Source organism: Salmo salar, chromosome ssa07, assembly GCF_905237065.1.
Source record: "Salmo salar chromosome ssa07, Ssal_v3.1, whole genome shotgun sequence".
Classification (NCBI taxonomy): Eukaryota; Metazoa; Chordata; class Actinopteri; order Salmoniformes; family Salmonidae; genus Salmo; species Salmo salar.
In genome coordinates this window covers 61,769,859-61,796,031 of record NC_059448.1, presented here as the reverse complement: position 1 = coordinate 61,796,031, position 26,173 = coordinate 61,769,859, and the positions used below count along the sequence as shown (strand labels likewise).

Sequence of the window (26,173 nt, the reverse complement as noted above, 5' to 3'; positions counted from 1 at the left end):
GGTTTAAAAAAAATGTTTTACTCCATCTCTTTCCTTCTGTTGTCCGCATGGCTCTTCCTCTTTTCAGAACTCCCATCCCTCCTCTCCAAACTCCTCCTCTCCTCTCCCATCCCTCCTCTCCAAACTCCTCCTCTCCTCTCCCATCCCTCCTCTCCAAACTCCTCCTCTCCTCTCCCATCCCTCCTCTCCCATCCCTCCTCTCTCATCCCTCCTCTCCCATCCCTCCTCTCCCATCCCTCCTCTCCAAACCCTTCCTCTCCTCTCTCATACCTCCTCTCCTCTCTCATCCCTCCCATCCCACCTTTCCAAACGCCTCCTCTCCTCTCTCATCCCTCCCATCCCATCCCATCCCACCTCTCCAAACTCCTCCTCTCCTCTCTCATCCCTCCCATCCCATTCCACCTCTCCAAACTCCTCCTCTCCTCTCCCATCCCTCCCATTCCACCTCTCCAAACTCCTCCTCTCCTCTCCCATCCCTCCCATCCCACCTCTCCAAACCCCTCCTCTCGCATCCCTCCTTTCCAAACTCCTCCTCTCCTCTCCCATCCCTCCCATCCCAACTCCTCCTCTCCTCTCCCATCCCCCCTCTCCAAACTCCTCCTCTCCTCTCTCATTCCTCCTCTCCAAACTCCTCCTCTCCTCTCCCATCCCTCCTCTCCCATCCCACCTCTCCAAACTCCTCCTCTCCTCTCCCATCCCTCCCATCCCTCCTCTCCAAACTCCTCCTCTCCTCTCTCATCCCTCCTCTCCAAACTCATCCTCTCCGGTGTCATCCCTTCTCTCCCATCCATTCCTCCTCATCTCTCCAATCCCTCCTCTCCTCTCTCCTAACCCATCCATCCTCTCCTCTCCCATTCCTCCTCTGCTTCCTCCTTTCCTCTGCCTCCAACCACCACATTAACCCTTCACCACTCTGTTCCCGCCGAAGACTTTTCAGAGGCCATCTTGATGAAGACTAAGTGAATCATTTGTGTGAGTGTGTGTAGGAGTGAGAAGGAGTTTGATATAATAGACAGTGAATCATTTGTGTGAGTGTGTGTAGGAGTGAGAAGGAGTTTGATATAATAGACAAATAGGGATGTCCACATCTCAGTGCCTGTAGCATATTCCTACTGTATCCTGTTAGAAGTGTAACATATTCCTACTGTATCCTGTTAGAAGTGTAACATATCCCTACTGTATCCTGTTAGAAGTGTAACATATTCCTACTGTATCCTGTTAGAAGTGTAACATATTCCTACTGTATCCTGTTAGAAGTGTAACATATTCCTACTGTATCCTGTTAGAAGTGTAACATATTCCTACTGTATCCTGTTAGAAGTGTAACATATTCCTACTGTATCCTGTTAGAAGTGTAACATATTCCTACTGTATCCTGTTAGAAGTGTAACATATTCCTACTGTATCCTGTTAGAAGTGTAACATATTCCTACTGTATCCTGTTAGAAGTGTAACATATTCCTACTGTATCCTGTTAGAAGTGTAACATATTCCTACTGTATCCTGTTAGAAGTGTAAGGGCTGTGATGTCTGGACAGATAGATGCATACCACTATTTAATCAGCTAATCAACGTTTCCTTCCTTGAAAGCGTATAAACACACACATTTTACGTGTCGGAAAGTGGATGCCTCTATTTAATCAGCTAATTAACTTTTCCTCCCGTGAAAATGGTTAGAGCGTGTCGACCTGTGTGGATACAGCGTGTCGCCCTGCGTGTGCCCCTGTTCATTGTCATCAGCCGCCTCATTGGAAGCCCATGCAGCCCATGCAGAGCCAATATACAACTGGAATTGCCCCGTAGCCGTCAAGTCTTTCAGTCATAAATCACAATTACAATGGCCAATTAGAGCCTGCCTGTTCCCTTTTAATTTCCTCTTTGCGTCTAATTCTAGAATGCTAATTCAATAGAAACATCTGGTTAGCTTCTATCGTCATGCCTGTTTTATAACGGTGCGTTGTTGTTGTTTTCCACATTCATCTTGTTGTTTTTGTCCTGGTGCCATGAGAATCGTCGTTATGAGAGCCGTCGTTATGAGAACCGTCGTTATGAGAACCGTCGTTATGAGAACCGTCGTTATGAGAGCCGTCGTTATGAGAGCCGTCGTTATGAGAATCGTCGTTATGAGAGCCGTCGTTATGAGAATCGTCGTTATGAGAGCCGTCGTTATGAGAACCGTCGTTATGAGAGCCGTCGTTATGAGAGCCGTCGTTATGAGAACCGTCGTTATGAGAACCGTCGTTATGAGAACCGTCGTTATGAGAACCGTCGTTATGAGAGCCGTCGTTATGAGAACCGTCGTTATGAGAGCCGTCGTTATGAGAGCCGTCGTTATGAGAACCGTCGTTATGAGAGCCGTCGTTATGAGAACCGTCGTTATGAGAACCGTCGTTATGAGAGCCGTCGTTATGAGAACCGTCGTTATGAGAACCGTCGTTATGAGAGCCGTCGTTATGAGAGCCGTCGTTATGAGAGCCGTCGTTATGAGAACCGTCGTTATGAGAACCGTCGTTATGAGAGCCGTCGTTATGAGAGCCGTCTTTATGAGAACCGTCGTTATGAGAGCGGTCGTTATGAGAGCGGTCGTTATGGGAACCGTCGTTATGAGAACCGTCGTTATGAGAGCCGTCGTTATGAGAGCCGTCGTTATGAGAGCCGTCGTTATGAGAGCCGTCGTTATGAGAGCCGTCGTTATGAGAGCCGTCGTTATGAGAGCCGTCGTTATGAGAGCCGTCGTTATGAGAGCCGTCGTTATGAGAGCCGTCGTTATGAGAGCCGTCGTTATGAGAGCCGTCGTTATGAGAGCCGTCTTTATGAGAACCGTCGTTATGAGAGCCGTCGTTATGAGAGCGGTCGTTATGGGAGCCGTCGTTATGAGAACCGTCGTTATGAGAGCCGTCGTTATGAGAACCGTCGTTATGAGAGCCGTCTTTATGAGAGCCGTCGTTATGAGAGCCGTCGTTATGAGAGCCGTCGTTATGAGAACCGTCGTTATGAGAGCCGTCGTTATGAGAGCCGTCGTTATGAGAGCTGTCGTTATGAGAGACGTCGTTATGAGAACGTTTCTCTTTCTCCCCTTCTCTCGTTCTTCTTCTCTCCCTCCCTCTCTCCCTCTCCTTCATACCCCTCTCTCTCAAATCAAGTCTATTCATGATATCCTCTAGCTCCTTCCTGCTGCTTCCTAAACTATGTCTCACAAACACTGGGATGTTTCCCTCCCCTGTCACAGCCTCCCGATACTCTACAGGCGTGAGGCACAGGAGCGCATGCATCCATGTCACATTTCTCTGTCACATGCCAAGCGATAGATAACCCCTCACTTCCAGAAATGATCAGTCATTTACCTCAAAGGAATATGCAAATGGCTGTACATAGCGTGTATCTAGTTTCTTCCCAAAACAACCCGGTAATCGTATTACGGCACTGCAACAGCCACAGTACTTACTCGAACTTGTTTTTTTAAAACCACGCCGCATGTTGACTTTGACTAAGATAAGGAGTGGATCAAAAACACTTGGGTTTGCCAAGGCTGTGATAAGGCGTGCAGAATTTACAGGTGCCTGAATTTACAGGCCTCCTACTATGCCCACAAAAACATGAGTCTAATCTTCCCGCTTCCTGGTTTTTAAATAAGAGATTTAGTTTCTTCTACGCCTGACCCCTGCGGGTACTGCCATTGAGCCAAATTGTCAACGCACCAATCACACGTCATGATACTGCCAGTCTCCCAGATTAAGGAAGCTAGTCTTAAAGTAGCAGCTTATTTCTTACTTCTGCAGGTGATGTTTATTGGAAACACAATAGAAAGCACAGTAACAGTGTTGACAGTAGAGAGCTGGGAATTCTGCATGGATTCAGTGAAACAAAATGACATCTGTCCCGGTTAGGATCGTCTCTGTCTCTCTCTGTGTAAACTAGGGCTGTTGTTTTTAAAAGGGAAACACAGTGCCTTTTTTTTACTGCCTGTTGACTCCTGAGAAATAAAAATGGTTCTTTCATTCCTTGTAATAAATAAAGCGGAGTTTTAAAATCCCCCTTTTTCTTTATCTTGCTGTGGAAATGTCTTCCATCACTCAACGGCTGTCACAGAGAACTCCACCACTCTCTTTTCCTTAGTGGAGAGACCCGGAGAGGGAGAAAGATATGTGTTTCCCAGTGACAAGGCACATATATATGTAAAAGACAAGTTTCTTACTTTCCTCATCTTCCATAAAGAAAAGCCTACGTGGTCCATGTCTTTGAAGAAAAAAACCCAGTAAACAATGGTTGCCTTGAAATGTCCTTTACCTGTTGTCTGAAAACCTCTCATGTCTCGGCTGTGTCCTCTTCCTCTCTCACCTTTGACCTGTGTGTGTGTGTGTGTGTGTGTGTGCGTGCGTGCGTGCGTGTGCGTGTGTACATTTGTGATGCCAATTCTTCACAACCTGTCTGCCAAACCAAAAGACAAACCATTCAAGGCTAGTACTACTTTATCTTTTCCAGTTGTTCTAATGCCTTTATGAATACGCATTTGGATCAACACATCTGTTTCACTGTTGAACCTAGATTATTGTTTACTAGCTGTTGTCCAATGACTACTAACTGTGGTGTAACCACTCCCTCTTCAACCAGGGTTGATTGGAGCGTGGTCTGTTTAGTAGAAGGCAGCGTTGTGTCGTTGTATCTTGGTTTCTCCCTTGACGAAGGACATGCTGACTAAACACGTCTGAGTTTGAAACTTGTTGTCCTATTAATCATGCCATAACTTACATATTTATTTAACCTTTATTTAACTAGGCAAGTCAGTTAAGAACCAATTCTTATTTAGAATGACGGCCTACCCCGGTCAAACCCAGACGACGCTGGGCCAATTGTGAGCCGCCTTATGGGACTTCCAATCACGGCCGGATGTGATTCAGGCTGGAATGGAACCAGGGTCTGTAGTGACGCCTCTAGCACTGAGATGCCGTGCCTTAGACCTCTGAACCAGGGTCTGTAGTGACGCCTCTAGCACTGAGATGCCGTGCCTTAGACCTCTGCGCCACTAGGGAGCCGATCATGCCGTAACTTACATAAAGGCATTTTAAACTAATTACATGACGAGTGCCTTGCTCCTTTTAGTTGTTTTGACTTCGACGGTGTCAACAGGTGGACGTGAATTCAAGGATGTTGTTTTTGTTTTGTTACCTCGTGTCTCGGCTGCTGCACTCTTCTCTCTAACCTTTAACCTCTCTGTGTTTTTACCAGACCTGCTGGCCGTGCCCAAGCACCCCTACGCTGCCATGGAGAACTGGGGTCTGAGTGTGTTTGTAGAGCAGAAGATCCTACTGGACCCAGAGGTCTCATCCTTTTCCTACCAGATGGAGCTAACCATGGTGGTGGTTCATGAGATCTGCCATCAGGTATAATACACTATGCTATGCTAGGCTATGCTACACTTCTCCCACCAGATGAAGCTAACCATGATGGCGGTGCATGAGATCAGCCATCACTTATAATACACTATGCTATGCTATGGAAGGCTACGATACACTTCTCTTACCAGATGGAGCTCATTACAGTGGTGATGCATGAGATCTGCGATCAGGTATAATACACTATGCTAGGCTAGGCTAGGCTACGCTACACTTCTCTTACCAGATGGAGCTCATTATGGTGGTGGTGCATGAGATCAGCGATCAGGTATAACACACTATGCTAGGCTAGGCTAGGCTATGCTACGCTACACTTCTCTTACCAGATGGAGCTCATTATGGTGGTGGTGCATGAAATCAGTGATCAGGTATAATACACTATGCTATGCTAGGCTAGGCTATGCTACACTAGGCTACATTACTATACAATACACTAGGCTATGTAATGCTATGCTACGCTAGGTAATTCTATGCATTACACTTTTTGTACCATCAGGTACAAAACACTACTGACTAAACTCATGCCATCTTTAGGGCCCTGAGTTGTTCCTTACTTGAAACCATGGGTCTTAATTATACCCTGTAACTGGGGGCTGGAGTGTTTTTCTGATCAGGCCACGTGGTAAAACACTCCTGGTCCTTCGTCACCACAGCAGAGTAGAGCTTCAGTTATACCAGGCTCCTTGATGACAATAGGATGAGGGCTGAGTGTTTGTGTTCTACTCTGTTTTCCCTGAGTCTCTCAGGCAGGTGCCTTAATCAAACTCTGGGTCTACATCAAAGACTCTTTCTCTCTGTCTCTCTCTCTCTCTCTCTCACACACACACACACACACAGACAGACAGACAGACAGACAGACAGACAGACAGACAGACAGACAGACAGACAGACAGACAGACAGACAGACAGACCACACACACACACACACACACACACACACACACACACACACACACACACACACACACACACACACACAGTCCATTAGTTTGTCTAGCTGATAGAGATCAGAAGGGTTTTATATATCAGTAACAAAGAGGACTGCTGCCATATCCACAGGTTAATGAAGGCTTGACAGAGATCAGAGGCTCACATCTGGCACAGTCATTATAGGTAATGGAAAACACAGCTCCATGTTTCTGCATAAATATAGCATTAGTGAGATGCAGCCAGTAACACATTAATAAACCCTCTGTGCGCGTTCTAACAGTCATTATTTGTTGTGATGATAAATGATAAGCTCAACCCCTGCAGTTCAGCTAGGTGATGTTTTCTTTCCATTACACCCATTCATTCATTTTCAATACATTTATTTCATCACAATAGTCCACTCACTAAGATTGTCACCCTATTAGACCAATGAGAAAGAGAGTTCCAAACCTCTCTGCCAATAACAGCTAGTTTTCAGTTTTCCCCTCCCCAACTCAGACCACTCCCAGACAGTCCTAGCTAAATTCTTGCATGAGAAATTGCTATTTGCTAAGAAGCTATTTTTGTTGTAAACATTCACAGTAAGGTACTTAATTGTTACCCATAAATGATTTGATATTGAGATAAAAACAGCTGTGTTGGAACTTTTGCTAAATTAATGTATTGTAATTGTATCGAAAGGGTACAGGTGAACACTGTATTGGCCACTGCTAGCCTGATAACTAAGTCCTTGAAAGCCCTGTTTCTTAACCGTCCATCTGATTGATGTGTGATGGGATACAGGTACTGTAAACACTGTATTGGCTACTGTTAGCCATGTTGTTTAACCGTCCATCTGATTGATGTGTGATGGGATACAGGTACTGTAAACACTGTATTGGCTACTGTTAGCCATGTTGTTTAACCGTCCATCTGATTGATGTGTGATGGGATACAGGTACTGTAAACACTGTATTGGCTACCGTTAGCCCTGTTGTTTAACCGTCCATCTGATTGATGTGTGATGGGGTACAGGTACTGTAAACACTGTATTGGCTACTGTTAGCCATGTTGTTTAACCGTCCATCTGATTGATGTGTGATGGGATACAGGTACTGTAAACACTGTATTGGCTACCGTTAGCCCTGTTGTTTAACCGTCCATCTGATTGATGTGTGATGGGGTACAGGTACTGTAAACACTGTATTGGCTACTGTTAGCCATGTTGTTTAACCGTCCATCTGATTGATGTGTGATGGGGTACAGGTACTGTAAACACTGTATTGGCTACTGTTAGCCATGTTGTTTAACCGTCCATCTGATTGATGTGTGATGGGATACAGGTACTGTAAACACTGTATTGGCTACTGTTAGCCCTGTTGTTTAACCGTCCATCTGATTGATGTGTGATGGGGTACAGGTACTGTAAACACTGTATTGGCTACCGTTAGCCCTGTTGTTTAACCGTCCATCTGATTGATGTGTGATGGGATACAGGTACTGTAAACACTGTATTGGCTACTGTTAGCCATGTTGTTTAACCGTCCATCTGATTGATGTGTGATGGGATACAGGATCACATTATGTCCCCTTTAAAACTCAGCTCTTTCCATTCAACTTGAATTTGACCCATTCCCCCCATGTTTATTCCTCCCTCTGTCTAGGACACTAAAACACTCCTGCACTGTTCTGTTCAGACTCATCAGCACGTTGTCCTTAGAGGGTTTATAGGGCCAGGGCTACAGAGGCTGACAGGATAGGATACACACACAAGCACCAACAGCCATCTACACTGGCAGATTAACACCCTGGGGTCCTATATATCCTGCCTGAGTCCCAAAAAGGCACCCTTTCCCCTATGTAGTGCACTTCTTTAGAACACGGACCATAGAGTAGTGTGTAGGGAATACAGTAGGGTGCCATTTAGGACACAGACTACTGTATATGTCCTGGCTTCAGCTGATTGGTCTTTTATCTCCTCATTATAGAGAGAACAGATAGTTGGAGAGGAAATACCGTTTAACACATCCTCCTCCTGCTGCTCTCACACAGTAATTAGACATCTGGCCAAAGCCTGAACACACACACACACACACACACACACACACACACACACACACATACACTCATCTGACACAACAGGTTTCTCTCTGCTGTGTCTGGCTCCCCAATGGACCATCCATTGCTGGACAACACTCTGTTTTGCCCGAGAATCTCCCTCTCCCATCTCTACAGCTCAACACTGCTCTTCTCTCCAGTACTGTTAGTATCAGAGCTGCTCTTCTCTCCAGTACTGTTGTTATCAAAGCTGCTCTTCTCTCCAGTACTGTTGGTATCAAAGCTGCTCTTCTCTCCAGTACTGTTGGTATCAAAGCTGCTCTTCTCTCCAGTACTGTTGGTATCAAAGCTGCTCTTCTCTCCAGTACTGTTGTTATCAAAGCTGCTCTTCTCTCCAGTACTGTTGGTATCAAAGCTGCTCCTCTCTCCAGTACTGTTGGTATCAGAGCTGCTCTTCTCTCCAGTACTGTTGGTATCAAAGCTGCTCTTCTCTCCAGTACTGTTGGTATCAAAGCTGCTCTTCTCTCCAGTACTGTTGGTATCAAAGCTGCTCTTCTCTCCAGTACTGTTGGTATCAAAGCTGCTCTTCTCTCCAGTACTGTTGGTATCAAAGCTGCTCTTCTCTCCAGTACTGTTGGTATCAAAGCTGCTCTTCTCTCCAGTACTGTTGGTATCAAAGCTGCTCTTCTCTCCAGTACTGTTGGTATCAAAGCTGCTCTTCTCTCCAGTACTGTTGTTATCAAAGCTGCTCTTCTCTCCAGTACTGTTGGTATCAAAGCTGCTCTTCTCTCCAGTACTGTTGGTATCAGAGCTGCTCTTCTCTCCAGTACTGTTGGTATCAAAGCTGCTCTTCTCTCCAGTACTGTTGGTATCAAAGCTGCTCTTCTCTCCAGTACTGTTGGTATCAAAGCTGCTCCTCTCTCCAGTACTGTTGGTATCAAAGCTGCTCTTCTCTCCAGTACTGTTGGTATCAGAGCTGCTCTTCTCTCCAGTACTGTTGGTATCAAAGCTGCTCTTCTCTCCAGTACTGTTGGTATCAAAGCTGCTCTTCTCTCCAGTACTGTTGGTATCAAAGCTGCTCTTCTCTCCAGTACTGTTGGTATCAAAGCTGCTCTTCTCTCCAGTACTGTTGGTATCAGAGCTGCTCTTCTCTCCAGTACTGTTGGTATCAAAGCTGCTCCTCTCTCCAGTACTGTTGGTATCAAAGCTGCTCTTCTCTCCAGTACTGTTGGTATCAAAGCTGCTCTTCTCTCCAGTACTGTTGGTATCAAAGCTGCTCTTCTCTCCAGTACTGTTGGTATCAAAGCTGCTCTTCTCTCCAGTACTGTTGGTATCAAAGCTGCTCTTCTCTCCAGTACTGTTGGTATCAGAGCTGCTCTTCTCTCCAGTACTGTTGGTATCAAAGCTGCTCTTCTCTCCAGTACTGTTGGTATCAAAGCTGCTCTTCTCTCCAGTACTGTTGGTATCAAAGCTGCTCTTCTCTCCAGTACACTGTTGGTATCAAAGCTGCTCTTCTCTCCAGTACTGTTGGTATCAAAGCTGCTCTTCTCTCCAGTACTGTTGGTATCAAAGCTGCTCTTCTCTCCAGTACTGTTGGTATCAAAGCTGCTCTTCTCTCCAGTACTGTTGGTATCAAAGCTGCTCTTCTCTCCAGTACTGTTGGTATCAAAGCTGCTCTTCTCTCCAGTACTGTTGGTATCAAAGCTGCTCTTCTCTCCAGTACTGTTGGTATCAAAGCTGCTCTTCTCTCCAGTACTGTTGGTATCAGAGCTGCTCTTCTCTCCAGTACTGTTGGTATCAAAGCTGCTCTTCTCTCCAGTACTGTTGGTATCAAAGCTGCTCTTCTCTCCAGTACTGTTGGTATCAAAGCTGCTCTTCTCTCCAGTACTGTTGGTATCAAAGCTGCTCTTCTCTCCAGTACTGTTGGTATCAAAGCTGCTCCTCTCTCCAGTACTGTTGGTATCAAAGCTGCCCTTCTCTCCAGTACTGTTGGTATCAAAGCTGCCCTTCTCTCCAGTACTGTTGGTATCAAAGCTGCTCTTCTCTCCAGTACACTGTTGGTATCAAAGCTGCTCTTCTCTCCAGTACTGTTGGTATCAAAGCTGCTCTTCTCTCCAGTACTGTTGGTATCAGAGCTGCTCTTCTCTCCAGTACACTGTTGGTATCAAAGCTGCTCTTCTCTCCGGTACTGTTGGTATCAAAGCTGCTCTTCTCTCCAGTACTGTTGGTATCAAAGCTGCTCTTCTCTCCAGTACACTGTTGGTATCAAAGCTGCTCTTCTCTCCAGTACTGTTGGTATCAAAGCTGCTCTTCTCTCCAGTACTGTTGGTATCAAAGCTGCTCTTCTCTCCAGTACTGTTGGTATCAAAGCTGCTCTTCTCTCCAGTACTGTTGGTATCAGAGCTGCTCTTCTCTCCAGTACTGTTGGTATCAAAGCTGCTCTTCTCTCCAGTACTGTTGGTATCAAAGCTGCTCTTCTCTCCAGTACTGTTGGTATCAAAGCTGCTCTTCTCTCCAGTACACTGTTGGTATCAAAGCTGCTCTTCTCTCCAGTACTGTTGGTATCAAAGCTGCTCTTCTCTCCAGTACTGTTGGTATCAAAGCTGCTCTTCTCTCCAGTACACTGTTGGTATCAAAGCTGCTCTTCTCTCCAGTACTGTTGGTATCAAAGCTGCTCTTCTCTCCAGTACTGTTAGTATCAGAGCTGCTCTTCTCTCCAGTACACTGTTGGTATCAAAGCTGCTCTTCTCTCCAGTACTGTTGGTATCAAAGCTGCTCTTCTCTCCAGTACTGTTGGTATCAAAGCTGCTCTTCTCTCCAGTACACTGTTGGTATCAAAGCTGCTCTTCTCTCCAGTACTGTTGGTATCAAAGCTGCTCTTCTCTCCAGTACTGTTGGTATCAAAGCTGCCCTTCTCTCCAGTACTGTTGGTATCAAAGCTGCTCTTCTCTCCAGTACACTGTTGGTATCAAAGCTGCTCTTCTCTCCAGTACTGTTGGTATCAAAGCTGCTCTTCTCTCCAGTACTGTTGGTATCAAAGCTGCTCTTCTCTCCAGTACTGTTGGTATCAAAGCTGCTCTTCTCTCCAGTACTGTTGGTATCAAAGCTGCTCTTCTCTCCAGTACTGTTGGTATCAAAGCTGCTCTTCTCTCCAGTACACTGTTGGTATCAAAGCTGCTCTTCTCTCCAGTACTGTTGGTATCAAAGCTGCTCTTCTCTCCAGTACTGTTGGTATCAAAGCTGCTCTTCTCTCCAGTACTGTTGGTATCAAAGCTGCTCTTCTCTCCAGTACTGTTGGTATCAGAGCTGCTCTTCTCTCCAGTACACTGTTGGTATCAAAGCTGCTCTTCTCTCCAGTACTGTTGGTATCAAAGCTGCTCTTCTCTCCAGTACTGTTAGTATCAAAGCTGCTCTTCTCTCCAGTACACTGTTGGTATCAAAGCTGCTCTTCTCTCCAGTACTGTTGGTATCAAAGCTGCTCTTCTCTCCAGTACTGTTGGTATCAAAGCTGCTCTTCTCTCCAGTACTGTTAGTATCAAAGCTGCTCTTCTCTCCAGTACTGTTGGTATCAAAGCTGCTCCTCTCTCCAGTACTGTTAGTATCAAAGCTGCTCTTCTCTCCAGTACTGTTAGTATCAAAGCTGCTCTTCTCTCCAGTACTGTTAGTATCAAAGCTGCTCTTCTCTCCAGTACTGTTGGTATCAAAGCTGCTCTTCTCTCCAGCGGTCTGTTACAGTACTGAGTATCAAAGCTGCTCCTCTCTCCAGCATGTCTGTCTGTGATACAGTACTGTTACTAACCCACTTTCTGGGCCTGGCATTGTTACAGTCTATTACTGAGAGATCAAACAAACGAAGTCAAGCCCATTTTTAGGTTTTCCAGTAAAAAGTGGAACATTGAAAAAAATATATATTTCTCCTCCCAATGGTTGTTCTCCTCAGAATTGAACTGGAACAATGTGAAATTACTTTCTGCTTGTGTCTGTTTTCTTCTGTGCTCATTCGCCAGCCTTTGTGACACTCCAGTGTTGAGGAGCAACTGGGATTTTGGTCTTCTATGTTGACAGTTGATTATTTATCAGCTGTGGGAGACTGTCTCGACAAGTGAGCATTGTTGGAATGGCTTCATATTCACATTCAGAAGGCTATTTTTTTATTTTTTTATTCAATTTATTTTATATACAAACACATATGAATGGAGGATCACAGTACAAATATTATCCTTGACAATACAAACAAAACTAATTCAAATGTTGTACAAACAAACAAGCAAACAATATAGCTATGTACATACTGTCAGGAGTCATAATTATTTGAGAACACAAAATGAATCGTACAGGCAGGAAGCAAGAGTTCCCAATATAATGTTTGGATGGTATGGGAAATTTCACGGTATCGAAATTGCACTGACTTTTTCACTTTAAAATGGATGCCAAACGAAATCCATTGATTTCAAAGTTTAACAAACCATACAACTCTATGCACAAGTGCTACTTTTAACAATTTACACTGAAAATGTTACAAATACACATTTACTGGGAGAACTGTGCAGATGAAAAGTTTGGTAAAATCTCTCTTCGTTTTTTACGTGTCCACATTTTCCAACAACTATCTTAAATATCTGCTCCAAATGAAGATTCAACAATGTCGGCAGAAAGAATGGAGTGTCAGCTATGTATGAAGATTCAACAATGTCGGCAGAAAGAATGGAGTGTCAGCTATGTATGAAGATTCAACAATGTCGGCAGAAAGAATGGAGTGTCAGCTATGTATGAAGATTCAACAATGTCGGCAGAAAGAATGGAGTGTCAGCTATGTATGAAGATTCAACAATGTCGGCAGAAAGAATGGAGTGTCAGCTATTTACTGTGAAATGTTTTATTTTGACAGTAAGTGAAGTGACTGCGGTAACAGAATTTCATCATGGGTCCCTGATCTGTACTACACAGAAATGCATTATTATGGATGTGAATGTCATTCTGTTCACGGTGATGTATCCTGAACAGGTTAGACGAGGGTCTAAATATGCAACATATTATTCTACACACTGGCTATTATTTTAATGAGCTCTGCCCCCAAACAAGAACAAATTTGGTTTGCCTGGCAAAGACCAAATCTGAACCAATCATAGACGTCTATGTTCCAAAGTACAGCACAGAACAATAGAGTTCAGTACAGTAGAGTAGAGTAGAGTAGAGTTCAGTACAGTACAGTAGAGTAGAGTAGAGTTCAGTACAGTACAGTAGAGTAGAGTAGAGTTCAGTACAGTAGAGTTCAGTAGAGTAGAGTAGAGTTCAGTACAGTAGAGTAGAGTAGAGTTCAGTAGAGTAGAGTTCAGTAGAGTAGAGTTCAGTACAGTACAGTAGAGTAGAGTAGAGTTCAGTACAGTAGAGTTCAGTAGAGTAGAATAGAGTTCAGTACAGTAGAGTAGAGTTCAGTACAGTAGAGTACAGTACAGCACAGTAGAGTAGAGTATAGTTCATTACAGTAGAGTTCAGTAGAGTAGAATAGAGTTCAGTACAGTAGAGTAGAGTAGAGTTCAGTACAGTAGAGTTCAGTAGAGTAGAGTAGAGTTCAGTACAGTAGAGTAGAGTAGAGTTCAGTAGAGTAGAGTTCAGTAGAGTAGAGTTCAGTACAGTACAGTAGAGTAGAGTAGAGTTCATTACAGTAGAGTTCAGTAGAGTAGAATAGAGTTCAGTACAGTAGAGTAGAGTTCAGTACAGTAGAGTTCAGTAGAGTAGGGTAGAGTAGAGTTCAGTACATTGCAGTACAGTAGAGTAGAGTTCAGTACAGTACAGTAGAGTTCAGTACAGTAGAGTACAGTAGAGTAGAGTAGAGTTCAGTACAGTACAGTACAGTACAGTAGAGTAGAGTAGAGTTCAGTACAGTAGAGTTCAGTAGAGCAGAGTAGAGTTAAGTACAGTACAGTAGAGTTCAGTAGAGTAGAGTAGAGTTAAGTACAGTACAGTAGAGTAGAGTTCAGCACAGTATAGTACAATAGAGTTCAGTACAGTAGAGTAGAGTAGAGTTCAGCGCAGTACAGTAGAGTACAGTACAGTACAGTAGAGTACAGTACAGTAGAATAGAGTTCAGTACAGTAGAGTTCAGTAGAGTAGAGTAGAGTTCATACATTGCAGTACTGTATAGTTCAGTACAGTAGAGTTCAGTACAGTAGAGTAGAGTTCAGTAGAGTAGTGTAGAGTTCAGTACAGTAGAGTATAGCATTCCGTAAAGTACAGTAGAGTTCAGTACAGTTCAGTACAGTACAGTTCAGTTCAGTACAGTTCAGTTCAGTAGAGTAGAGATCAGTTCAGTTCAGTGCAGTAGAGTTCAGTACAGCAGAGTACAGTTCAGTACAGTTCAGTACAATGGAGTTCAGTACAGTAGAGTAGAGTTCAGTTCAGTTCAGTAGAGTAGAGTAGAGTAGAGTTCAGTACAGTACAGTTCAGTACAGTAGAGTTCAGTACAGTACAGTTGAGTAGAGTTCAGTACAGTAGAGTAGAGTTCAGTACAGTTCAGTGCAGTAGAGTTCTGTACAGTAGAGTACAGTTCAGTACAATGGTGTTCAGTACAGTAGAGTAGAGTTCAGTTCAGTACAGTACAGTACAGTAGAGTAGAGTTCAGTACAGTAGAGTTCAGTAGAGCAGAGTAGAGTTAAGTACAGTACAGTAGAGTACAGTACAGTAGAGTAGAGTTCAGTACAGTACAGTAGAGTTCAGTACAGTAGAGTACAGTACAGCACAGTAGAGTAGAGTAGAGTTCAGTACAGTAGAGTTCAGTAGAGTTAAGTACAGTACAGTAGAGTACAGTACAGTAGAGTAGAGTTCAGTACAGTACAGTAGAGTTCAGTACAGTAGAGTAGAGTTCAGTAGAGTAGAGTGCAGTACAGTAGAGTAGAGTGCAGTACAGTAGAATAGAGTAGAGTTCAGTACTTTACAGTACAGTAGAGTTCAGTTCAGTAGAGTAGAGTTCAGTACAGTACAGTAGAGTTCAGTACATTTCAGTTCAGTAGAGTAGAGTTCAGTAGAGTAGAGTTCAGTACAGTAGTGTATAGTTCAGTTCAGTAGAGTAGAGTTCAGTTCAGTTCAGTAGAGTAGAGTTCAGTACAGTAGTGTATAGTTCAGTTCAGTAGAGTAGAGTTCAGTAGAGTAGAGTTCAGTACAGTAGTGTATAGTTCAGTTCAGTAGAGTAGAGTTCAGTTCAGTAGAGTAGAGTTCAGTACAGTACAGCAGGGTAGAGTTCAGTACAGTAGAGAAGAGTTCAGTACAGTAGTGTATAGTTCAGTTCAGTAGAGTAGAGTTCAGTTCAGTAGTGTAGAGTTCAGTACAGTACAGCAGGGTAGAGTTCAGTACAGTAGAGAAGAGTTCAGTACAGTCAAGTAGAGTTCAGTACAGTGGAGTTGAGTTCAGTAGAGTAGGGTAGATTTCAGTACAGTAGAGAAGAGTTCAGTACAGTAGAGTAGATTTCAGTACGTTAGAGTTCATTACAGCAGAGTAGAGTTCAGTACAGTAGAGTTTGATACAGTAGAATTCAGTTCAGTACAGTAGAGTTTGATACAGTAGAGTTCAGTTCAGTACAGTAGAGTTCAGTACAGTAGAGTTCAGTACAGTAGAGTAGAGTTCAGTACAGTAGAAAAGAGTTCAGTACAGTAGAGTTTGAAACAGTAGAGTTCAGTTCAGTACAGTAGAGTTCAGTACAATAGAGAATAGTTCAGTACAGTAGAGTAGAGTTCAGTACAGTAGAGTTTGATACAGTAGAGTTCAGTTCAGTACAGTAGAGTTCAGTAGAGTAGACTTCAGTTCATCAGAGTATAGTTCATTATAGTAGAGTAGAGTTTAGTAGAGTACGGTAGAGTTCAGTACATTATAGTTCACTACATTATAGTGTTCTCAACTCTAGTGTGCCCTACTGTGTACTGAACTCGATTCTACTGTTTTCTTTTCTTTACTATGTTGTCCAAACTTGTAAACCCACTTGTGGTTTGTGACTACTTTGATTTCCCATTGTAGCCAATACAACTGCAGATATTCCGTTATCAATTATCGGAAATTCCATTATCGATTTGGTAATAATAATTCATAAACAATATTGATATATCAGTAAAAACACTATAACGAATTGGTAGGTCTACCTTTTCTTGTTACTTCTGTGAACTTTCATTATCATCTCTCTTCATGAAGGAGAGACATTTAAAATATCATAAAGATATATAGGGTTTTGTTAATGGCATTTCAAGGCACAAGGCAATGTTTCTTAAATGTACAGAAGGCAGAATAAATGATCCCAAACTAAATATAAGTGTGTATATTAGTTGGCAGGGGTCTTGACTTGAACATTATTGTGTTTTGATGTATTTCTAAAACCTTTTAAGACCTTTTCTGGAAGATGTTTTTCCAAGACCCCGTTTCTGTTTGACCAGAAATCAAAGCCTTTGCTTATTCAGCATTTTGTTCGATGGAATATGGATCTATGCCTTAATTTCAATGATAAATATGGACTCTTAGCTTCCATTTGACACACAATCTGAGATGCTCCTATAAACTTCACATGTTGGTGTTCATGGATCCTTTTACATGGAAATTACCTGATTCTTAGAACAGAACATGTCCTCCCACCTCTCCTTTACCAGGAAGCTCCATTCTTTAGGGTCAGTTGTTAATATCTTAAAATCTGTTAGAGTTTTGCACAGTACTATCACCATGCTTCAACAGGCTTTGTTTATCATGGCTACTGATTGCTCTATACTGTACGAACAATATCTTGAAAATATCATAACCATGTTTGAAGTGAGAGGATTGGAGAGATAAATCAAGCGCTAAGGATAACCTTTCTTTGCTGCTGTTAACCCGACATAAATGATTATTTTCTGAACCAGTTGAAGCACAGATGGAGAGTCTTCATTCAACAAAAATGAACGTGGATCCTTGTTCACATCCTTGTTGAAATATATTTGTTTGAGGTGGTCACTCTGACAGAGCTCCAGAGTTCCTCTGTGGAGATGGGAGAATCTTCCAGAAGGACAACCATCTCTGCAGCACTCCACCAATCAGGCCTTTATGGTAGAGTGGCCAGAAGGAAGCCACTCCTCAGTAAAAGACACGACAGCCTGCTTGGAGTTTGCCAAAAGGCACCTAAATGATTCTCAGACCATGAAAAACAAGATTCTCTGATCTGATGAAACCAAGATTGAACTCTTTGGCCTGAATGCCAAGCGTCACATCTGGAGGAAACCTGGCACCATTTCTACGGTGAAGCATGGTGGTGGCAGCATCATGCTGTGGCGATGTTTTTCAGAGGAAGGGACTTGGATACTAGTCAGGATTGAGGGAAAGATGATATTAATGTAAATATGATATTTCTGTTTTATTTTGTATAAATTTGCAAAATTTATAAAAACCTTTTTTTGCTTTTTCATTATGGGATATTGTGTGTAGATTGATGAGGTAATATAAAAAAATCTGTTTTAGAATAAGGCTGTAATGTAACAAAAGGTGGAAAAAGTCAAGGGGTTCCGAATGCATTGTATGGATACACAAAAGGCTTACAACAGTTTATGGTTGTGCCATATGAGAGAAGGGTCACAGAACTTCTTGATGTAGCCTATTATCATGACACAAGGAGAGACCCAGCTGCAGACAGATGGTTGGAGCCTTACAATGTTTAATAATCCAAAGGGGAAGGCAAGAGAATGGTCGTGGACAGGCAAAAGGTCAAAACCAGTTCAGAGTCCAGGAGGTACAGAGTGGCAGACAGGCTCGAGGTCAAGGCAGGCAGAATGGTCAGGCAGGCGGGTACAGAGTCCAGAAACAGGCAAGGGTCAAAACCGGGATGACTAGAAAAAGGAGGATAGCAAAGGCAGGCGAACGGGAAAAACCACTGGTTGACTTGGCACATAAAAGGCGAACTGGCACAGAGAGACAGGAAACACAGCGATAAATACACTGGAGAAAACAAGGCGAAACCTGGAAGGGGGTGGAGACAATAACAAGGACAGGTGAAACAGATCAGGGTGTGACACCTATCCCAGCTAGCACATAACGTTATGTAAACCATATGTTTTCTTTGAGCTTGTTGGTAAGAGTGTGGTTGTCCTATTGTTATTTTGCATACAACCTTCCCACAATGTTCTGTGAATGGTGCAGGATAGTTGATTGGCTTTGGAACATTCACAGCACATTTAAGGAACTTGAAAAAAACGTTATTTCCTGGTATTTCATCACGTAAAACAGAACGATTCCTTAAAGTTCAAACATGGTTACATTTATTTACAATTTTTGTAACGTTCTATGAACCTTCTACAACTGGTTTGACATTGGGAATTGTTCTTAAATAGTTCAGAGAACATTAAGAAGCTACGTTCCGTAGTGGGAATTTCAGTACCTCAGCATAGCGTTTTCTGTAGGGTTCCTGATGGTTCTATTTAAAGTCATGTTCTCAGAACATTAAACTTTCCATAAAAAACACAAGAAAACATTTGTAATGTTCAAAGAACGTTCTAAGAATGTTATTTAACAACATATATATTCCATTCTCAACGTCAACACAACGTTCTCTGTCTTCTAGTGTGTTCAGGTGTGTTGGCTTGCGCCCACTAATTGGCCACACCGATCTTAATGAGTGCTTGTTTCCTTTGAAATGGGTTCTGTTTGAATAGACTAAAATGAACAGCTTTGAATGAGTAAAAAAACAACATGGCATGCTAACTCCATCCTGGTAGTGCAGTGGACTAATTCCATGGATAGAAACCAGAAGATCATAGGTCTGAATCTCACTGACGCCGTGCCACAATAAAGCAAATTATGTGTTTGCATGATTAATGCCTAAGCAAATTAATTTCCATGTGTCCTATCTGTGCGTGGAGTTCAAAACACTTAACCCAAACTAAGCTAGCAGTGTTATTAAAAGTCTTATTGAAACATGTACTCAGAACGTTATTTAATAACCTTTAAATAACCTATAATTTCTGTGCTCAGAACGTTAATACAACCTCCAAGGAAAACTTTCAGGCAACCATAGTTAAACATTCTCAGAACCTCCCTGGAACCATAGTTAAACATTCTCAGAACCTCCCTGGAACCATAGTTAAACATTCTCAGAACCTCCCTGGAACCATAGTTAAACATTCTCAGAACCTCCCTGGAAACATAGTTAAACATTTTCAGAACCTCCCTGGTACCATAGTTAAACATTCTCAGAACCTCCCCTGGAAACATAGTTAAACATTCTCAGAACCTCCCTGCTACCTAAAAATGTACACTCCCAGAACATGCAAAATGTTCACTTCCGTTCTCAGAATGTTTAAAAAAACATTACGTTTTACTGGTCAGGAAACGTATGGCTTCTTTCCCAGAACCAATGAGAAACCAAAATGTATGTTCCCACAACTTCCATGGAACCAAATGTTTCAGCTGGGATGTTTCTCAGGATAGTACCATACTTGTAGTGAGTTGGAAATAATTGAACAAATTTTTTTTAAAGCTGTTTTTAACTTAATACCAGGGAAGAAATAGATCTGTATGTCTATGTTGGGCAACATGTGATTCCTCTATGCCTCTCCATGAAGCTGCAATACAATCATTGGACCATACTCTCAAGGATTTGATTTGGAAACACCAGTAATATCATTTGTAATCTGGAAGAGGCAAACCTCCTGTTCCTTTTAACCAAGTAAGAGTATCATGTTGAGTTTTTTAGAATTCCAATTGAACTTTGAGGTCATTGACTTGAATTCCTCAAAGTATTTTGGTGGAGGTGGTATAGGCAGCGTAGAGAAAATAAAATGTGGATGACCGACTACATTCATTTTTACTAGAGCAATCATGCCTTGTAATGACATTTTAAGAGAAGCCCCATCTGTATATCAGAGGCAATCTCCTCTTTTAGGTTGACATAGTTCTCTCTACAAACTTGGGAACATTTGGTGGATATGCATATTCCCAAATAAGTCAAGTCTGTGTCATTCCGCCACAGCAGGCAAAGTCAGCAGTTTTGCAGGGATATTTAGGGGCACCAGTATAGCTTTTTCCCAGTTTATTTTATATCCTGATAATGAAACATGAAGAGTAAATCATTTCAGAATCTGTGAAAGGGAGTTTGAGATGTCTGAGAAATTCAGTAAAAAGTATCATCGGTATAGAATTTTATGCTGCATACCTTTAATATTGATGGGAGAAACATGTGGGACCAATCTGATGGCTTGAGGAACATTGGAAACAGAAAGGCTTGGATAAAACGTTCCCTTTCTGCACAGCTGCTTGAGGTGCGAATACAATGTTTTTTAACATGAAGATGAATCCTTTACCAAAACCCAAAGGACTCCAAAACAAACCACAGACAGTTCCATTGTAGCCTATCAAAGGCTTTTTCTGCATCCAAACTAAAAAGTGCAATAGACATGTTACAGTATATTGTATGAGGCTAAATGACCCTTTATAAACCCAGTTTGATCCTCTTCAAGAGTAAGGTGGGGAATCAAGGAATTTAGATTGCTCTCTATGGACTTTGGGTCATCCTACTACTATCAGGGTCAGCCTTTGACATATATATTTGGGAATAAAATAGCCTAAACATATCATTAACTTCTGCCATGCCATGTGATATCTTACCAGATGGTGTTGGAATTGTATTGATACCAGAAAAGGCTTCATTTTGCTTTAAGCCTTACAACCGAAACAAGGCTACTAGCTTCCTCCGCCTCAGAATAGTATGTTGTAAATTGTAAATTCAGCTTTAGATTGTAGTAAAGTGTTTTAACGCTGTTAAAATCTTTTTGCTCTGTACATGTTTGTTTCAGCTCATTTTCAACCAATCTGCTTTTCTGTCTCTAATATTATTATTTCACTGCGAGTTGAATAAAGTGGTGAGGCAAACAAAGCACAGTTTCTTCTCGAAAAACAGTTTGTCACCTCCCAAAGTGACTGAGGGAAATGTCAGTAACTGTATTAAACAATATAAATTATTTAAACTTTGCTAAAAGTTGTTTAAAATTATATATATATATATATATATATACATATACTGCTCAAAACAATAAAGGGAACACTTAAACAACACAATGTAACTCCAAGTCAATCACACTTCTGTGAAATCAAACTGTCCACTTAGGAAGCAACACTGATTGACAATAAATTTCACATGCTGTTGTGCAAATGGAATAGACAACAGGTGGAAATTATAGGCAATAAGCAAGACACCCCCAATAAAGGAGTGGTTCTGCAGGTGGAGACCACAGACCACTTCTCAGTTCCTATTCTTCCTGGATGATGTTTTGGTCCCTTTTGAATGCTAGCGGTGCTTTCACTCTAGTGGTAGCATGAGACGGAGTCTACAACCCACACAAGTGGCTCAGGTAGTGCAGCTCATCCAGGATGGCACATCAATGCGAGCTGTGGCAAGAAGGTTTGCTGTGTCTGTCAGCGTAGTGTCCAGAGTATGGAGGCGCTACCAGGAGACAGGCCAGTACATCAGGAGACGTGGAGGAGGCCGTAGGAGGGCAACAACCCAGCAGCAGGACCGCTACCTCCGCCTTTGTGCAAGGAGGAACAGGAGGAGCACTGCCAGAGCCCTGCAAAATGACCTCCAGCAGGCCACAAATGTGCATGTGTCTGCTCAAACGGTCAGAAACAGACTCCATGAGGGTGGTATGAGGGCCCGACGTCCACAGGTGGGGGTTGTGCTTACAGCCCAACACCGTGCAGGACGTTTGGCATTTGCCAGAGAACACCAAGATTGGCAAATTCGCCACTGGCGCCCTGTGCTCTTCACAGATGAAAGCAGGTTCACACTGAGCACGTGACAGACGTGACAGAGTCTGGAGACGCCGTGGAGAACGTTCTGCTGCCTGCAACATCCTCCAGCATGAGCGGTTTAGCGGTGGGTCAGTCATGGTGTGGGGTGGCATTTCTTTGGGGGGGCCGCACAGCCCTCCATGTGCTCGCCAGAGGTAGCCTGACTGCCATTAGGTACCGAGATAAGATCCTCAGACCCCTTGTGAGACCATATGCTGGTGCGCTTGGCCCTGGGTTCCTCCTAATGCAAGACAATGCTAGACCTCATGTGGCTGGAGTGTGTCAGCAGTTCCTGCAAGAGGAAGGCATTGATGCTATGGACTGGCCCGCCCGTTCCCCAGACCTGAATCCAATTGAGCACATCTGGGACATCATGTCTCGCTCCATCCACCAACGCCACATTGCACCACAGACTGTCCAGGAGTTGGCGGATGCTTTAGTCCAGGTCTGGGAGGAGATCCCTTAGGAGACCATCCGCCACCTCATCAGGAGCATGCCCAGGCGTTGTAGGGAGGTCATACAGGCACGTGCAGGCCACACACACTACTGAGCCTCATTTTGACTTGTTTTAAGGACATTACATCAAAGTTGGATCAGCCTGTAGTGTGGTTTTCCAATTTAATTTTGAGTGTGACTCCAAATCCAGACCTCCATGGGTTGATAAATTGGATTTCCATTGATTATTTTTGTGTGATTTTGTTGTCAGCACATTCAACTATGTAAAGAAAAAAGTATTTAATAAGATTATTTCTTTCATTCTGGTCTAGGACGTGTTGTTTAAGTGTTCCCTTTATTTTTTTGAGCAGTGTATATTGTTCTGCAGCAAAGTTGTGTTAAAATGCTCTCTTCTGGCACCTTTCTGTTTGGAGCTGTCAAGTAAGATCATTTCCATGGTCAGAGAAGACTATGGGGAGCAGCTCAGCTGTCTGAAAACACCTGTTTATATCGGGAGATACAAATACTATAGTCTATCTGGGAAAATGTATTATGTCTTTGTAACGATCGTCTGACAGAGGGGACCAAGATGCAGCGTGGTACGTGTTCATCATGTTTATTAGTACTTGAACACTGAAACAACAAAACAAAGTGGAACAAAGCACAACAGCTCTGTCAGGTGAAAAACACAAGACAGAAAACAACTACCCACAAAACCCCAAAGGAAAACCGACTGCCTAAGTATGGCTCCCAATCAGCGACAACGATGTACAGCTGTCCCTGATTGAGAGCCATACCAGGCCAAAACAAAGAAATACAAAGCATAGAAAAAAGGACATAGAATGCCCACCCTAGTCACACCCTGGCCTAACCAAAATATAGAATAAAACCCTCTCTATGGCCAGGGCATGACAGTCTTGAAGAAAATAAATTGTAATCTTTGACAGTCAAATTCCTAAAATGACAGCCATCTAATATATTAAACTCTGTAGCAAATGAGATGAAGTCACCAGAGAGAGGCCTGATCAGTTTGAGAGTGAGATGAAACATGAGACCTATCTAACTGAAAATTACATTCCTTATTAAAATCTCCTCTCACAAGAAGTTGGTATTGTGAATGATCTAAGAGCTTTTTAGAGACAGAACGACGGACATTACAATCATGTATTTCTGGACAGCAGACTAAGGCAAAACACATCTTAGTGTGATGTTTAACCATAGTGACAAATACAAAACGTCCTGTACCATCATTATCTGAACCATTAACCTGAATACGTTGTTTTCTACCAAATCATATGAAAGGGCCTTTTGTTGTGTTAGTGACGGAGGAGTGAGCAACACATTTATAGTATCTGTTCTGGAATCTCAAGACATCACAATGTTTAAGATGGGTTTCCTGAACTAGGGCAATATCAATATTGGGTTTTTTTTGCGTCTGATGTCTTCTAAGCATTTTGTACGCTTGATAGCAGAATTGAAACATGGGAATTTTACCAACCTTACAATGAGTTCAAGGTCCATCGTAAACTGAAATCTAAGAGCACTCTGCATGTTAATTCCTATGAAGTTTACACTAACCCAGCCAGGACTTCATTACTGACAGCAAAATATTTTAGCCATCTGAAGTTTGCAGCCAGTACCAAATAATTATCCTGCCAGCTAACTTAGCTATCCAGCTAGCTCCGAGCCAAACTGTATTTCAGCCATACCACTAGAATTCTAACAGCCAAGTTAGATAATCAACTAGGCTACTCATACAAAGTGTACTGAGATATGTAGCTGAATAACAAATAAATGTGGGCAACATTATCTACTTAGCTTAGCATTAGTTGTGTCCATCTTACTAGCTATGGGTCTTAATGCGATGGGTTATCCAAGGAAGGAGGGGGGGAGCATCATTATCCCTATCTTCTGTTTGCAGTGGGAGAATCTGGAGGGGTTGGCTGGACTCCTGTCCTCAGCTGTAACGCAATCCCCTGCTTCTTTCACAGTGTGGAATTCAGTGTGCCTGTTTTAAATTCGGCCTTACTCCCTTGTAGCAACAGTATCCATTTGGTAGATTATCTTGAAGAAAATGTTTTGGTCAGAACCCTCCACAGATTCTTCCAGGCCCACCAGGCGTAAATTCAGTCTCCTTTCTCTGTTTTTGAGCGACGTCATTTTCCCCCACTGTTGATTCACTCTCTCGCCAGCTAGCGATGTTATCTGTAGCAGACCTGGTGCTAACCTGCAACTTGTTACACCACCACTCCAGAGGCTTGCATGTTTCAGATCGACTGGCAATGTCATTTGAGACTTTTACGATAGATTCGTTGGAAATTCCTCCATATCCTTCCGGGTTTTAATTACCCCTGGAAGCAGTTCCTCCAGGGATTCTTTAACTGCTTGTTTGACCCTTCACTGCATCAAAGTCTGTTGTTGATTCAGGGACTTCAATATGGCGGAGTTGGATGTATCCTCACTAGTTTTAGTTGGATCTGTGTCTCTCTTTGTTTGGGATGCTTTTAAGCTTCCCTGTGCCTTAGTTGTGTGTCCTGGGTCACGTAGATCCTTTTTGTTGAGCATTTTAAAGGTTCAGAGGGAAATTGTAAGGAATTTATTACAGACTTTTGGACTTTGGAGACGGTACTCAGAACTACACGTGCATCTCTGCTGAGAGGCTGCCGGAACTCCCTAGTTCATTTTCTTCAAAACATTACCAGTTTCTTTGTGTGCTTTTACCCGGTGAGACTTTGATACAATGCTCCATAGGTGGGGGTTAAATGGCAGATTCACCCCACCCTCTTGCTAGCTGACTCAGATGGCAGATTCACCCCACCCTCTAGCTAGCTGACAGTTGGCAGATTGACCCCACACTCTAGCTAGCTGACTCAGATGGCAGATTGACCCCACCCTCTAGCTAGCTGACAGTTGGCAGATTGACCCCACCCTCTAGCTAGCTGACTGAGATGGCAGATTGAACCCCACCCTCTAGCTAGCTAACTCAGATGGCAGATTGAACCCCACCCTCTAGCTAGCTGACTCAGATGGCAGATTGAACCCCACCCTCTAGCTAGCTAACTCAGATGGCAGATTGAACCCCACCCTCTAGCTAGCTGACTCAGATGGCAGATTCACCCCACCCTCTAGCTAGCTGACTCAGATGGCAGATTGAACCCCACCCTCTAGCTAGCGAACTCAGATGGCAGATTGAACCCCACCCTCTAGCTATCTGACTCAGATGGCAGATTGAACCCCACCTTCTAGCTAGCTGACTCAGATGGCAGATTCACCTCACCCTCTAGCTAGCTGACTCAGTTTTATTTCTCCCTCTGCATTGGTTTTCATTTTACAAAGCTAGAATAGAAAAGGTCTTGCTTGCCACAGTCAAATGTTTCAGCTAGAGCTATGGTTTGATTTATATGACCATTAGAGATATAGACTACTACATACACTGCTCAAAAAAATAAAGGGAACACTTAAACAACACAATGTAACTCCAAGTCAATCACACTTCTGTGAAATCAAACTGTCCACTTAGGAAGCACCACTGATTGACAATAAATTTCACATGCTGTTGTGCAAATGGAATAGACAACAGGTGGAAATTATAG

General features: G+C 42.9%; 1 protein-coding gene across 1 annotated transcript in view; it reads left to right on the top strand.

Moving 5' to 3' along the window:
• The window catches only part of LOC106609815 (thyrotropin-releasing hormone-degrading ectoenzyme), a 436,096-nt gene that overhangs the window by 185,288 nt on the left and 224,635 nt on the right, over window positions 1–26,173 (top strand). The window contains 1 exon segment of the mRNA XM_045722407.1: window positions 5,227–5,381. Within this exon segment, the coding sequence (XP_045578363.1) occupies window positions 5,227–5,381 (155 nt within the window).